We start from the raw sequence: 16352 nt of genomic DNA, 5'->3' as shown, positions 1-16352 counted from the left end.
TTAATGGATAAGATGAATCTGCGAAACCGCATTAAGTGTGTTCATGTGTGACTGCATTTTTGCTGACATTTCCAGACTCACGTTCATTAATATGTGAAATAAATTAAACTTACAAGGGCTTGTTGATATTTTGTCTATTTTGTTGCCATCTTTGCTCACTATTGCAGTGCCTTACTGTTAAATGAAATCATGGGATATCGAGCTCGATAGTACAATTGATGTTGTACTAATGCTTAGGACTAGTGATGTCCCTAACTGTAAATATTTGACTTCTGCTCATTACTCAAAGTATACAACTTGTTGAGGAGAGACATACTTTTTTTTTCTTCTTTTAAATAATCAAAGATTTTCATGTGGTGGATGATGAAATGGGTTCAGGACAATTTTCACAAGTTTTTGTTTAATGTTGAGATGTGTTTTAATTCATTTGGAAAAAAATTGAATATTTGGTGTATATTTGTACTTTTTGTTATTTTTGTAGATTAAAATGAGAAAATACTATTTACACAATTTTAAAGATATTTTGGCCAAAGATAAAACTATGACTAAAATAAAATAAAAAAATAAAAAAAAAATTAACACGGGGCTTTTAATTTAATCAGTAAGTCATATTCACATGATTTTAGCCAATTTTACTTTTAATTTGAATCTGTACGATATTGCTAGTAATATTTTGTATATGTATGTGTGTATAATATATAAATTTAATGTCAAAATATGGACGGAATATGTAGTTACCATGATGTTTATAAACCTTTAAGTGGATTGTATGTTTGCTATGATTTGATCGTTTTCTTCAGAATAATGTAGTTATTGTAATACATTTTTCAAAAGACAGAAACGAATAAAAACAAAAAAAGACTTTAAAAATTAACACTAGAGGCCTTTCATTTAGTTAATAAGTCATATTCACATTTGTCATTAACAAAATTTTTGTCAGTTTCACTGTGTATCTCACTATTAGTTGCTTATTAGCATGCCTGTTATTAACATATTGGATGTTTATTAGTGCTTATAAAGCACATATTCTCCATGAGCATATTCTACATCCGCAATCCTACCCAATACATAAACTTAACAGCTATCTTACTAAAGATTAATAAGCAGCAAATTAGGAGTTTAATGAGGCTAAATTTGTAATTAATGGTTTGTTAATGGCAAGAATTGGACCTTAAAATAAAGTGTGTTTTTTTTAATTGATAAATAAAATAAACCAAAAGGACAAAATGTAATTAGACATAGATGTGGATGGCTTGTTTTGGTTTGATTTCAAAAATGTAGTTTATCTTCTCTACTATAATGAAGTTTAAGTGTGTGCGAGTGTGTCTTGTTATACACTGATAACCTGCTTTTAAAAACAAACTTTCATCAGTTTTTGCTCATCAGGGTTAACGGAGTAATGCCAGAATCATGTATTTCTGTCACACCTCCACCTCGGTGGCATCCTTTGGCCCTGGAATATGTTTTTCTTCACCGTCAATTACACAGTTGACTATAAAGTTTTCGAGCCCGAGCTCCTTGGGTTAAGTATGCAAATCACCCTATCTAGGTTGCAACGGTGAAAGTGACTCAAGGGCCAAAAGTCAGCCATGCACGTAGCTAAGGTTAGCATGATGCTTCAGCTTCTCATCGCTCCGGTATTCTAATTACTCAGGCTATCTTTCCCTCCGTCTGCGTTCTCCATCAATAACCTGCCATTTCTGAAACCAACGAGAGGACTTAAAATCAATATTTGCTGTCAACAAACAAATTGTGTAATCGCCTTTACTTTAAAGAGGAGCGTCTTTAGTTTGGCGGCCACTATTAAAAACTGAAAGGGATGAATGATTTAAAAGGATGTTTGATACCATCTCCATCAAAACAAACGACAGTGAAAAATGAACGCTGGCCGGATGACAGCGAGGAATGGGGGGAAAAACAGCACATTTAAATATTTAAATGCACATCCGCCATAATGATAAATGACAACCGAAAACTAGAATCAAGTAGCTATTGATGCAGAAAATGAAATGGGGGGAGAGACAGAGACAGAGAGAGAGAGAGGAAGGGAGGAAGAGAGAAATTAACTGAAAAAAGGTGTCGAATAGCATCACTTTCATCTTTTACTGTATGTTAGTCCAGCTTTCAAACAGAAATGTCACAATTCTGCTCAACTAGTGTCGGAGTGACCTAATACAGTCAGTATCCCGTTAGACGTGAGATGAAGTGGTGAAAATTGCTATCATACATGCCCACTATCCTCCTGAGGTGACAAATGAGAAATCGCAAGTCTGTGGGAACACATATAAAGGATTTAGAACAAAAGAAATTGAAGTACAAAATCTTAGGATTTGATTTGTGTGAGTTCTGGATACTATTGATATTCCTTGTTTAATTTAATATATAAAACATTTACTTACTTTTCACCTAAATGTTCAAATAAAAAAAGTCGACAGGAAGACACTTGTACTGGACCCATATTTTACACAATTGGGAGTTGTTAACCTATATTTGAAATATTTATTCAATAGTTTTAGATAGAAAATAGAAAATGCTTTCCATTTGTTTACTTTTCATTTAAATGCTTAATTCAAATGTTTACTGTAAAATGAAGGAGGGTATTTTTGATAAGAGAAATTATAAAAATCATACATTCCAGTAAATTGGATTAAGATTTATTGATATACAGTACACTGCTGTACAATTAATGCTTAAAAGTGCTAATTAATACTTTTATTCAGTATGGATGCATTAAATTGATCAAAAGTGACAGTAAAGGCATTTCTAATGTTACAAAAGATTTCTATTTTCTGTTCCTTTAAACTTTCTGTTCATCTAAGAATCCTGGAAAAAAACTAAAATGTATCACTGTTTCCAACATTGATAATAATGAGAAATGTTTATGAAATTAGAATGATTCCTGAAGCATCATGTGACACTGAAGACTGGAGTAATGATGCTGAAAATTAGCTTTGCATCACAGGAATGAATTTCAATGTAAGATAAATGAATATAGAAAAGTGATATTTTAAACTGTAATAGTATTTCATATTACTGTATTGTAACGTAATATTAATATGTAATTTAAAGAAATAGTTTAATTTAGCTGAAAGGGAATCATTTATGATTTTATAGGGATTTGAACAGAATCAGTGTTACCTGAACAACCATCAATCACTTATTTAACCCTCGCTTTGAGTTTCTCAATGAGGCTAAAATTTATATTAACTGCATCGATTCAGTTAGAATCTGGAGGTACTTGCTTGCTTTGCTAAGGGAATCCCTTTTGTCGTCGTCGTTGCAGGAAAGGGGTTCCCGAAGTGTCTGATTGGTTGAGAGTTCAGTAGTTATTGAAGTGACGTCTTGGGAAGCCGACGGAGTTGTGGCTGGTAAAAGTTTTGAGGCGGCCACAGACTCCAGTTGAACTCGGAGACGAGGCGTGGCGGCAAAACTTAACTGAGTACACGAAACTCACAACGGAAAAGAAAAGAAAGTAAAAGAATAAAAGGATGTAACGAGACTAGGTTGGTTTTCTTCTCATTGTGGTAGCAGCTGGCACGTGGGCCAGAGCATGCTCAAAGAGCAGCGTCAAAACGCGGTGGCAAAAGAGAAGCAAAAAGGAGAGAGAAGAGAAGAGGACCAAGAGAGCATTTTTAAGAAGAAGAGAGAGTTTGATGGTGTCCTGAGTTTTTAAACTTGGCTTCTGGACACATCTCCTCTGGTGTCTTGACCAATTAGATAGGCTATTATCTTAGCTAGGGGTGTTCCTTCCATCATAAATCAGCATGTTATCAGTCACATGGTCCAAATTTTACAATTTCTTGCAAAGTATGCTTTTGGACATGATTTCTATAACAAGACTATGATGCATTTGACAAAGAATTGATTGGAAGAAACATTTAAAGCATGATTTTTCACACTCATACATACCAAACACGCATCTGAATCCTTCAGCTATTCAATAGTGATTTAAAAAACCATACATAATATTTGATTAAAAAACGATAATCTAATGTGTAGGTTACAAACATAATATAGGTTATTTCTATGCAGAGAAATAACTCATAGGTCCTTTTAAGATGATTTTTAGTGCATATGAACAGATTGCCTCTAGTGTGTAGTTCTATGGATAATAAGAGGCATGTTCTGTGACGACCAGAGAGAGGTTAAAAGGTCTCCTAAGGAATTCAAGTCTTTGTCTTATATGGGGTCCAAGAGAGTCTGTAGCTCGTGATTTTCTATCACAGGTTTACATGTGACCATCGGTCTTGATTACTTGCAACAAATTTGACAGTCTCCTTCCTGAACTAGAATTATCAATGTGTTCTTTTGTCTCAAGGTTGTAAGCTGTTCTGTGAAAGAGGCTTGCTGGTTAGTTTGCTTGCTTCAGACTAGTTGGAGCTAGGAATCTGATTTACGGCATCCTGGGGTTTTTACGGTTTCCTTGGGGCCTCTCTGTGGGATTCCAGCTCCTCAGGTTTCAATGTTCTGATGCATCTTAAATTAGTCTGATTAGTCAGTCTCTGATATTCTACAGTATTTTTGATCAAATAAATGCAGCCGTGGTGAGCTTAAGAGACATTAAAAGAAAAAATCTTACCAACCCCTAACTTATGAACAAGCGTGTATCAAATATGTAGATCTTCTCTAAAGGGTTGTTGTGCTTTAATTGTTCATAATTAAGCCCAACTATTCAAAGGGCGGAGAAGACACTTTACATATGTGTCTCATGTCCTCGCTTTATTTTCGCTTTAATAAAAGAGCAAAAGCCTATCCTAAGACTGACACGTGTGCTTTTCTCACCCTATGACTGTTGTATGTGCTTCTACAGGGGAACAGTGTGGAGATGTCCATGTGGCTTCCTAAGAAGATGCAGCTTCTGGGCTGGTCTGAATCTCTGAAGAGGAGCGGCACTGAACTTCCTGCTGACTTTGACCAGCGGCTGACGGACCTCCGGAGCAAATGGGATCAACTCGAGGTTGGTCTCTCTCTGTTCAGCCTGCTATATGAACATGCTTTTTCGAACGCAGCAAAGGAGTTATTAAAAGCACAGAGCATCACATCAGTCAGGGTTCCCTTTGTGGAAAGAACGTGCTTCCTGAACAGTCTGTTCTCAAAGTCAGCGCTGCTCTGACACAGGTGAGTGTCACACCTTGAGACTGATCTCTCCTTGATCCAGAGCTCCCCACTGAGATGAGAGGAAACGGGCGGGTTGGGAAGATTTGGAGGAGAAAGAGATGCTGAGAATGCAAGAAAAAGTTGGGAAGGCATTGTCAGAATAAAAATGCTACGTAAATGCATCTTAAACCCCTTTTGTTTGAAAGCTTTACTTCAAATTGATATATGTCAAAGTTACTGTTTTTAGTGCTCTTTTGAACTACCATCAACATTTCTCTCTGCAATGTTTCTGCTTTGTTATGGTAACGTTTCTTCTATTTTTAGGCCATTTACTTGTATAAACTACTTCCTTGCTGGATAAGACGCAGCTCATTTAGCACGTTTATGCAAAGCGACTTGCATTCATAAACTGAAAAAAATTTATTTGGTCAAAAACTATTTTCGCTAAGATATCGATAGTACATTTCAGAAACGATTACAAAGAAACTTTAAGTAACATTTAATTAAATGAAATTTTGAAGTTGAAAGTGAAGTGACATACTGCCAAGTATGGTGACCCATACTCGGAATTCGTGTTCTGCATTTAACCCATCCAACGTGCACACACACACACACACACACACACACAGCAGTGAACACACACACACACCGTGAACACACACCCGGAGCAGTGGGCAGCCATTTTATGCTGCAGCGCCCGGGGAGCAGTTGGGGGTTCGGTGCCTTGCTCAAGGGCACCTCAGTCGTGGTATTGAGGGTGGAGAGAGCGCTGGACATTCACTCCCCCCACCTACCAGTAATCCCTGCCGGCCCGAGACTCGAACCCGCAACCTTTGGATACGAGTCCGACTCTCTAACCATTAGGCCACGACTTCCCCGTATTAGTAATTTCTCCAATAATCTTTGTTGTAGTTACAAATTTTGAAGAGATTGGGGGGGTCATAAATATTTTTTAAGGAAACTATTATTTTATTCAGCAAGGACACATTAGATTTATGACATTTATAATGTCAATAAATGATTTCTATTTAAAATAAATGCTGTTCTCTTGAACTTTCTGCTCATCAAAGAATTCTGAAAAACAAACTAATCATGGTTTTCACAAAGATATTAAGTAACACAACTGTTTGATATCAATAAGAAGTATTTTTTGAGAAGCAAATTGGCATATTAAAATAATTTCTGAAGGATCATGTGACACTGAAGACTGAAGTAATAATGCTGAAATTCAGCTTTACCATCACAAAAATAAATTATATTTCAAATATATTAAAATAGAAAAGAGTTATTTTAAATTGTAATAATATTTCACAGTATTACAGTTTTTACTAATCAAATGTGACCCTGGAGCACAAAACCAATCTTAAGTCGCTGGGGTATATTTGTAGCAATATCCAACAATACATTGTATGGGTCAAAATTATTGATTTTTCTTTTATGCCAAAAATCATTAGGATATTAAGTAAAGATCATGTTCCATGAAGATATTTTGTAAATTTCCTACTGTAAATATATCAAAACTTAATTTTTGATTAGTAATATGCATTGCTAAGAGCTTCATTTGGACAACTTTAAAGATGATTTTCTCAATATTTAGATTTTTTTGCACCCTCAGATTCCAGATTTTCAAATAGTTGTGTCTCGGCCAAATATTGTCCGATCATAACAAAACATACATCAATGGAAAACAACCCTTATGACTGGTTTTGTGGTCCAGGGTCACAAATAATCAAATAAATGCAGCCTTGGGGAGTGTCAGCTATTTATTTCAAAAACTTTCCTAAAATCTTCACACTGTGAGCTCTAATTGATTCATAGTAAAACTGATCAACCTCCTAAACCATCTTAGACCAGCTGATGATCATAAATGACCGGCTTCTTCATCAAAATCTACTTTTATAGATAATAATCACAAGTTTCACAATTTTCTAAAGGTGAAGCTCCACAGCTCTTCACAGTGCTATGATGCTAAATAATTTATCTTCACTAATAAAGAGTAAACACATACACCCACATGGATATGCATCTGCAATGCTCCTCAAGATTAGCATAACAGCCTTTGATCTGAAACATGAATTTTTTCGGAGAGTTTCAAAGTGTTAAACTACTCGCATCTTCCCTCCCTGTCGCAATCAGGCATTAATTAGAATTATCCAGAAGATTCAGCGACGGCAAACGTTCTGACTGGCGTGAGCGTGCGCGACGCGTCCTGGCGTTGAGTGGCGTCTCGTTAGGGCGTGTGCGACAGGAATAAAGCGTCAGCAGTGCGGAGAGTTCAATCTGAGCGCCGCTGCTCCCTGCACCGCGCATTATGCCGTCTCAATTGCATATTAAACAAGCCTATCAAGTCAGCCATTGGCATCTGCTGTGCTGACACAAATTGTGAATTAAATGAAATTGATGTCCCCTGTCGTATATATTTATGAAGACAGATCATTCTCTGAAGTATTCTGCTTATGAAGAATTTATGATTGCAAACTGTTCCCGAACAAAATAAAGTGGCAATAAATTCCTGTTTTGTTTGCCGCGTGACCCTCCAAGGGCATTGACTTCACCTCCCACCGAGACATTTGTTACTCAGAGAAAACAATGGCTGGATCTGGATTCCACTGATGCCCGTCAAATCATCTGTATTCAGATGAGCGGAAAGGACAGAGAAATAAAAGGAGAGAGAGAGAGAAAGAAAGAGAGAGGGATGAACAGCGGCAATAGAGAGATTCTGCTCTCTGTCCATGAAACTGGACTTTTGCAAACTTTTGTAGCACTTTTCTTTGACATTTTCTTTTAATTAAACAGAATTATATAGATTGTTTATTTTACTTTATATGACTTTTACTTAAATTGCAATTCTTATTATGATGTGACTTATTAGGGCAGGTAAGTTACTGAATACAAAATGGGTCTTAATATGTAAATATGGGTAGTTATATCCAAATAGATATTTTTCCCCATAATATATATATATATTTTTTGTAATCATCATAGAATATGTCTGCATAATCCATCTTTTTTTAATTGTTTCCTAAATATTACATTTGTTTCCTTTGTCTGCTGAAGTAATTCAATATGCAATTTAAATACAAATGAAAAAATCCTATTTTTCATTACATCACCTATTGAAATGCATTATAATATTGCCTCAACTGGCAACATGAAACTGCATGTGCAAACAAAATCTAAAATATGATGTATTTTCAAGTAAAAAATGTTTTTAATGTTTTTGAAAAGAAGTCTCTTGTGCCAAGGCTGCATTATTTGATCAAAAATACAGTAAAACAGTAACACTGTGAAATATTATTACAATTTTAAAGAACTGTTTTCTATTTTAATGTTTTAAAATGTAATTTATTTGTCACGCAAAACTTAATTTTCAGCATCATTACTCCAGTCTTCAGTGTCACATGACACATGACAGAAATCATTGTAATATTCTGATTTACTGCTCAACAAACGTTTCTTAATATTAATGTTGAAAAATGTTTGTGCGGCTCAATATTTTTGTAGCATCCATGGTATGTTGTTTTCGGGAATTTTTTTCATAAAAAGAAATTTCAAAAGAAAAGCATTTGAACATTATAAATGTCTTTATTTTCACTATTAAATTATTTAATAAATTCTTACTAAATAAAAGCGTTAATTTCTTTTTTTTTTTTAAAGGGCCTACATTTTTAAACCTTAGGATGCCGTTTTATCCTTCAGGAACTGATTGAATGGTAAAAAGTGTCTCTGTATGAAGGGTAGTTCGAGGGGTTAAAAAGAGGGATTGGTGCTGTCAGCCTAAAAGAAAAGTCGTAGTAGTAGTAGAGCTGGGGAAGGTTATTCAATTTTAACGATTTTTTTAAATAAATGTCATGTTGACTTGAACTGTGTGTATCTCTTTAAACTAAAAACAAGCATTCCACTCTGTTTTGAGCACTTTTTCACACACTAATGTCTCATAAAATCACTATGAGATCTGATTTAGCCTCAGTCAGCCCAGCAGAAAACCTCAACATTTGTTTTCGACCAGACGAACCCATTTTCACATTAAAGCTAAAATGTCCCCTGTCACTGAGTCTGGCCTTCCATTTTCTTTGCTATTAACACTGTGCTGACAGGAGAGGAACACAGATGTGTTAATAAAGGCCGATCATGGGGGAGAAGCTCAGGCCGGATGCGTGCATCCAAACCCTGAGAACTTAATTGATGCCGCATGCTGAAATAGCCACTTCATTGCTGCGTCATAAACACATCTGTTTCCATTCCAGCTTCTCAACACATGGATCACATAAAGGAAATGACAATTACAGCAGCCAGTGTGTGTATTAATTGGATAATGGTGTGTATTGTGCTTGCAATTGCCATCTCAGTATACAAGGTTCAACCTGTCTCTAAAAAGTGCGATTGCCAGACAGGTGGGAATACACACAAACAAACAGCGGTGCACAAACACACACACACACACACACACACACAGGCAGACTGCAGCTCAGCATGGTTCTCGCTTCTCTTGCTGTCAGTCAGGGAAAATTGTTCAGCGGAGCCCATTTCTAAAATCATTGGTGTGTTTTTTTGCGGCTGATTGTTTGCTATTCAACAAACATTTGAATGTTGCTCTGAAATGCCACTTTGTGCGATGAGATTTTAACCCCTTCAGACTCATCAGATGAAACAGCTTGTTATCAGACACTTCAGGGGTGCTGCAGCCTTGTAGAAACGGCAGTCATCACCACATCTCACTTCTTAATTAAACACAAATAATAGGGGTTAATCACTACGTGTAAAGCAGTTCCATACGTTGTATAAATGCATTTTGTCTTTAATGTGTTTGTATGTTTTGTGGATCCACATTTATAAATATTTATCATAGTTTAAATTTGTTTGTGAAAAGACCATAGGAAAAACAATGGACCTCAAAGTCATGAATATGTAAATGTGACTGTGATTCCTATAAAAGCTGTTACTAGTTTAAGGACTCCCCGCTTTGATTTTAGTTTATGTTTTTTGTTTTATTTCAATTAATATTTGATGTTATGTTTGTTTTTTTTGTGTTGTTAAGTTTTGTTGTTTTCTAAATTTTTATTTTATATGGTTTAATATTTAATTAACATTTTATTGTATTACTTTTTAGCTTTGTTGTTTTATTATTATTATTTTTTTCATGTTATTTAGTTTTATTGCTTTTCATATTTTTATTTTATATTTAAATAATATTTAATATTAGATTTTTTTTTGTATCATGGCTATGCCATGCTGTTCCTATATGTATACTGTCTCAGAACTTTATTTTTTAAAGATCCCTAGTAGATGAGTCTAAATCTACACTATTTTCACCAAAATGCCATTTTCATGACAGTTGGTGTTCCTAAAACTATGGTAAATTGAGATATTCTGTCCATGTTTGTGTTTATAGACTCTTGTGTTTGACATCTCTGTTTGTGTCCAATCAGAAAACCCTGGCGGAGCATGTGGAGCCCAGTGTGGGCCAACGGAGTCAGCGTGAACTTCTGTCTCCAGACACCAATAGGATGGTGACCCAGCTGGAGAGCCGGATAAAGGAGTTAAAGAGCTGGCTGAGAGAAACCGAGCTCTTCATCTTTAATCTGAATCTCAGACCAGAAGCACAACAATGTGAGAGCGGCACTCAAGACGCTGATGACCCACAGCACGACCCGCAGGCCACCAAACAGCTGCAGCACTTCAAGGTGAGTATGAAGAGCTGTGTGTCTGTCTGGAGTTTTCTATCTAGAGTTTGTCATCTTAGTAAATGCAATGGACTGTTGGCCTGTTTTACCACATGTTCAGATCACTGTTTACAGACACTGCTCCAACGGTGTCACTGAATGGAATTGCTAAAATGATAACTGTTCTCAGACAGTGTTGTAACCTAAACATTCAAACTCTGCAACAGGTGATCCATCACCATTGTACCCTTGAGCAAGAGACCAGGTTAAACCTGCACGGCTGTGTTTTTTCATGTTTCCATGCATCGTTCATATGGTGATTAATATATTTTTTTTCTAGCCTATAATTTAATGTAAGTCAGTCTCACATCACAAAGCACAGTGGCTCTCAACTTGCTTTCAGATCTTATCACTAGCGTTATACTGATATATCAGCCAGACGATATTTGGCCATGTTGAGATTCTCAGAATCAGCCAATTAAATGTTGCGCTTGTTCTGTGTCCATTCAAACAGCCATGTTAAGAGATTAATTTATTTGTTTTTTTTTTTCATTATTGTAGTTTTATTTGTAGTTGAAATTTTTTTTTTTTTTTTATTAAATTTACTATATATGTATAGAGTAAATATATAATAAATGTAGAGCATTTTTTCAGGATTTTAACTCAAATAATCAGACTTTCAGAGGGGATTTGATGTCTGTTTTTATTTTTTAAAAAAGAGCATATTTTTTTATTTTCCAAATTGTCTTAGTAAATTTTGTACCAATATATATTAATGTTCATTAGCCATAAACTGTGCCTAACACTTTGCATTTTCTTTTTTTGTGTGTGTTTTCTGTGTTATGAACATTTTTTTTATAATAAAAAAATATTTATTAAAATTCTAATTATTAAAAATAAAAAAAACTGCATTTTCAGTGCAGCTTTCACTAAACCATAATACACGCTTAAACTAGAGTACATGACGGCATCATGTCAGGTAGTCTAAATGTGTTTAGCATATACACAGAAATGAAACTGCTTAGTCAAACTGCAGAGCGCTCTCTAAAAATAACCCGCTTCACTTGAGCCGTGCTCCTTTAATAAATACAGGGCAAAAAGCACACATCAAATCCCCTGACTGAAAATCTATATGAAATAATTATTTGAGTTAAAATCCTGAGAAACAGCTTGGAGTATTAATCAAGACGTGTCAAAACACAGGTAGCGGAGCTGATTACATCCACCTGCTGAGTGACAAACATAAGTGAGGAAAAGCTTTAAATATACACAGGGCTAAATGATCAGGAGGGGAAATAAAGCTGGCTTTCTCTTTTGATCAAATGACACACAGCCAAAAAGGCTCACATTGATTTCTCAGGGAAAGTCTGGAGAAAATAATATGATGATTGAAAATATTGGTAAGTGTGATTTATATGGGCTCTGCCATTGCACTAAAAGGGATGAGTGTTTAGGAAGGAAAAGGAGAATGATTACATGTATCTAGTTGTTTTGAAGCGTGAGTTGGCTAACTGGTGTGACGTGGCGTGATCACAGAGCGGTGGAGATCTACACCTCTCTACAGCACTCAAACACCAGCGTTCACAGTGCAGCTGAACTTAAACACAGCATCAAATGGCTTTTGCAGCCCGTTTTACTTCTGTAATCTGACATATTTTTGTAAAACAGTGTATTTAATGTGAAATAATGTGATAACTTGATTTTATAGTTTGAGACTTGATTGGATCGTGGAAGGTGTGTGCATACCTTGCATCACTCACATTTTGTTCAGAAAAAGTAACAATGTAGTTTTATTATAAATAATTATTCATCATATTTATATTACTACTACTACTACTACTAATAATAACAATTATTATTATTAATACATATAGATTGTTATTGTCTATAAATAATAATAATATTTGTAGAGATTATTATAATTAAATAATATTTATTTGAAAAGTACTCTCTATTAATTATAATATATAACTAATAATAACTAGCATCACTAATAATAATAATAATAATAATTATTATTATTATTATTTATGGATTATTATTTAAATGAATAGTATTAATTTATGTGTTGTAATAATAATCTCTATCAATAATTTATACAAAAAAAATCATTATTATTTATAGATTTGTATTATTATTGTATATAAATTAATAATTATTATTGATAGAGATTGTTATAATTAAATAATATTTATGTATTTTAACAATAATCTCTATAATAGTCTATACATAATAATATAAATATTAACAACAACAATAATAATAAAAATCATAAAACTATTAACTACTATTATTATTATTTAAATTATAGTAATAGTATTATTTTAATAATAATCAATATAAATAATCTATACAAAAATATTAACAACAACAACAGCAACAACAACTATTATTAGCATTTATTATTATTATTATTAATATTATTATTGAACTTTACATTTGCAGAAAAAACTTGCACGTCTGCATATGCATGTGAAAACTAGACAGACATAAAACGGAGTAATGGTAACCATTTTTGTATATGTTGATTTATTTATTTTTTTTTTTATTTATTTTTTTTTTTGCATTTTTCAGTGTGGCTCTGAATATTTGTCATTTTATAGTAGCATATTGGATTAAACCATTTACACTCATGGTTTTTTACTGTAGTTAAGGGGCTGTTAGTCATTGCAAAGTTTTATTTTTTTGTCCAACTGCTGCGATTGTTCAATGACATGTTATTTGTGTGCTAGTGATAGTTGTTCACTATGTCAGAAAGGGTCAGTGCCCTAGAAACTTTAGGAGAATTTAGGATCCCATATTATTGTGGTTTAATTGAAACTCCGTTGTGGCAGTTGAAGAGTTTATCCATGTTCTGTGTTGTGTAAAATCTCACGGCTGGAGCTGCTGGAATGTGTGTCTGTTCAGTGTAGATCTCTGATGCCAATAAAAGCCTGAAATATGTGTAAAAGGAGAGATAGTGAGACACTTCGTTATGAGCAACAGGTATGGTCACCCTTTAAAATGTCATCATAAAAATGTCCATCTTCCCCTGAATAAAAAGCATTAAGTTCTTTACTTGCTAGGGGGGGTGGAGTCGTCTAAAATTAGACTCTATTGTATCTTAACCTTCTCTGGTCAGACGGTTCAGAGTGGTTGGCTGCCAATTTCACTTCTTTCATTAATAACTGTCTTCCCTTTAATAGTGTGCCTTCATGATATTAAAACCCCAGGGTTGGACATTTCCTGTCAGGGAAAGGAGAGATGACGGGAACCGCATGCCAACTTCGGTCATTAGTTAACAATTGTTTTACTTACAGAACCTGTTGTATCCTGAGCTGGAAATCTGAAGATGTGTTATCTCTATAAATAGAAGCTCCGTTTCAAAACCTAGTGAGCTTCCTACCTAGACGGCATTTAAGACATCGGGAATGTTATGCTTTCTTATGTTTATAAGTTGACTTTTTAGTACCGTTCAAAGTGAATGCATTTATAATGTTACAAAAGATTTTCATTACAAATAAATGCTGTTATTTTGAACTTAATATTCATAAAAGGATTCTGAACAAAATGCATCACACTTTCCACAAAAATATATTAAGCAGCACAACTAATAATCTGTTGCAAATCAGCATATTAGAATGATTTCTGAAGGATCATGTGACACTGAGGACTGGAGTAATGATGCTGAAAATTCAGCTTTGCATCACAGGAATAAACTACATTTTATAATATATTAAAATCGAAAACAGTTATTTTAAATGGTAATATTTAATAATATTGAAATAATATAAATGCAGCCTTGATGAGCATAAAAAGCTTACCCACATACCCCATCTATATAAGTTACAAGTTCATTTCTTACTCAACACTTTTTGTGTATGTATTTTATGTTGTAAACAATATTGTCTGTGAGGTGAAAATCATCGATCTGATAGATTTGAAAAATGATCACATGAAAAAAAATCACATGATACAGATACATAAACAGTGTGGAATTTATATGCTGAAGTTTGTATATAGTATTGAGCCATAGTCATAGTCGATGTAGGAAACACCACTAATACCCAAGATAGACCTTCTTCTTTGTCTTAGCTATTATCATCTTTTTCAGAGATCGCTGTGCCATTTCAAGCAGCACCGGGAGCCTTTCAAAAACACCTCCAACTCCAAACCACGTTCCCATTAAAGGAATTTCACGGGAGAATTAGACTAAATGGAAGCTAGACTGAATATCCGCGGCAGCGCTCGAGTCGGAGTCCATCTCCACGTCTCTCCCCGGCACCTTTGATCAGCTCGCCGCAGCGTGGGGCCCCGGGGCCTCATCCTCCGGGTCCCGTCCGGCTGATTGAATGTGACGGCGCAGATATAATATCAATACTTTCTCCATGATTAGGAATAAGGAACTCCTGTTCTTTGGCAAGTGCTAACCGCATTAAGTCAGTTCTGGGACGGGCGCGCGAGAGTTAGCGTCTCATCAGCGAGTAATGGGGAGCAGACAGGTGACAGGCCTGTTCATTACACACACAATCGACTGGCCGCACAGACACACACACACTTGCGTGCATAGAGTCGTATTTTTCATTATATGTCCATGCCGCTTGCTTTCATTTACAGGCGCTAATGAGAAAATGTCCCCATTGATGGCAGTGTTATCACTTTGCTGCCATTTGTATGCCTTAGTTCAGTAAAGACGACGTCTGCCGTTCGTAACACATTAGTCTCATTTTGAAAACACTGTCAGTTTTTTGTCTTAAAGGGGAAAAATAATTAAAAATAAGCTTTCTTTAACGACAAGCTTTATGGAAGGTCACCGACAGCCCGATTCAAACCAATGCATTTCAGACTCGGCTAATTTAGAAGTATTTGAAACAATGAACACGTCAAGCAAAATGCAAAACAGGATCCTTCATTTCCCTGTATTATATGACTAGCGTCAGTCTGCTGACATCGAATTTCGGGTGGTTAGGTTTGCTTTTATTGTCTTTGCGCTCACTGCGGAACTATTTCTCTCTATTAGCGCGTCGCGGGAACGAGGCCTCGACTGACAGCCGTTGATGAAACTTGAGCCGGTCGGAGCCGAAGGGACGTGTCTGGGAACAAATGGCCGACATGAATTCGTTACACTCATTTGCGATAACAAGTGCTTGTGGTTTTAATTGACTTAATCAACAAATAGAATTAATCAGAGATTTCTAATTAATGGTAATTGATTGAATATCCACTGGGTCGCTGTCAGAGCTCCGTTCCCGTGTCCTTGCCGTCACTGTAGGGGATTTGGGGCTCCGCTCCTCAATCTCGCCGAGATTAATTGAAAATGTTAAAATTGCTGCGGCTGTAAAGAGCAAGATGAAGTGTGCGCTCGTTTTCCCACCGGAGGACGGGAAACAAATACCCCCGAAAACGAAAGAGCCTTTCCTCCGGAAAGCGCGTCAGCGCCGGTGCACGTGTCATTTAAACTCTTCACGGAAAAAAAATGTCAGAATATCATAAGGCTTAGATTTTAATGAAATTAAGTGGGAGGGAGAGATGGGGAATTGGAGTTTAAAGGCTTTAGGCTGTGTCTGGATGGAGGCACGGTCTGTTCTCATTTTGTGCTGAATAAAGAGATAA

The 16352-nt window shown here is 35.4% G+C and overlaps 1 protein-coding gene across 2 annotated transcripts in view; it reads left to right on the top strand.

The window, feature by feature from the left end:
- Positions 1-16352, top strand: part of akap6 (A kinase (PRKA) anchor protein 6) — a 117331-nt gene that overhangs the window by 86311 nt on the left and 14668 nt on the right. For both annotated transcript variants that reach the window (XM_079443082.1, XM_079443083.1), the window contains exons 9-10: positions 4811-4957; positions 10527-10781. In XM_079443082.1, the coding sequence (XP_079299208.1) occupies positions 4811-4957; positions 10527-10781 (402 nt within the window). The remainder of the gene's footprint in view (positions 1-4810; positions 4958-10526; positions 10782-16352) is intronic.

The sequence above is a fragment of the Barbus barbus genome (genome assembly GCF_936440315.1).
Source record: "Barbus barbus genome assembly, chromosome: 20".
Classification (NCBI taxonomy): Eukaryota; Metazoa; Chordata; class Actinopteri; order Cypriniformes; family Cyprinidae; genus Barbus; species Barbus barbus.
Note: the sequence above shows the minus strand (reverse complement) of the source record. Positions and strands in the feature narration are given on the sequence as shown.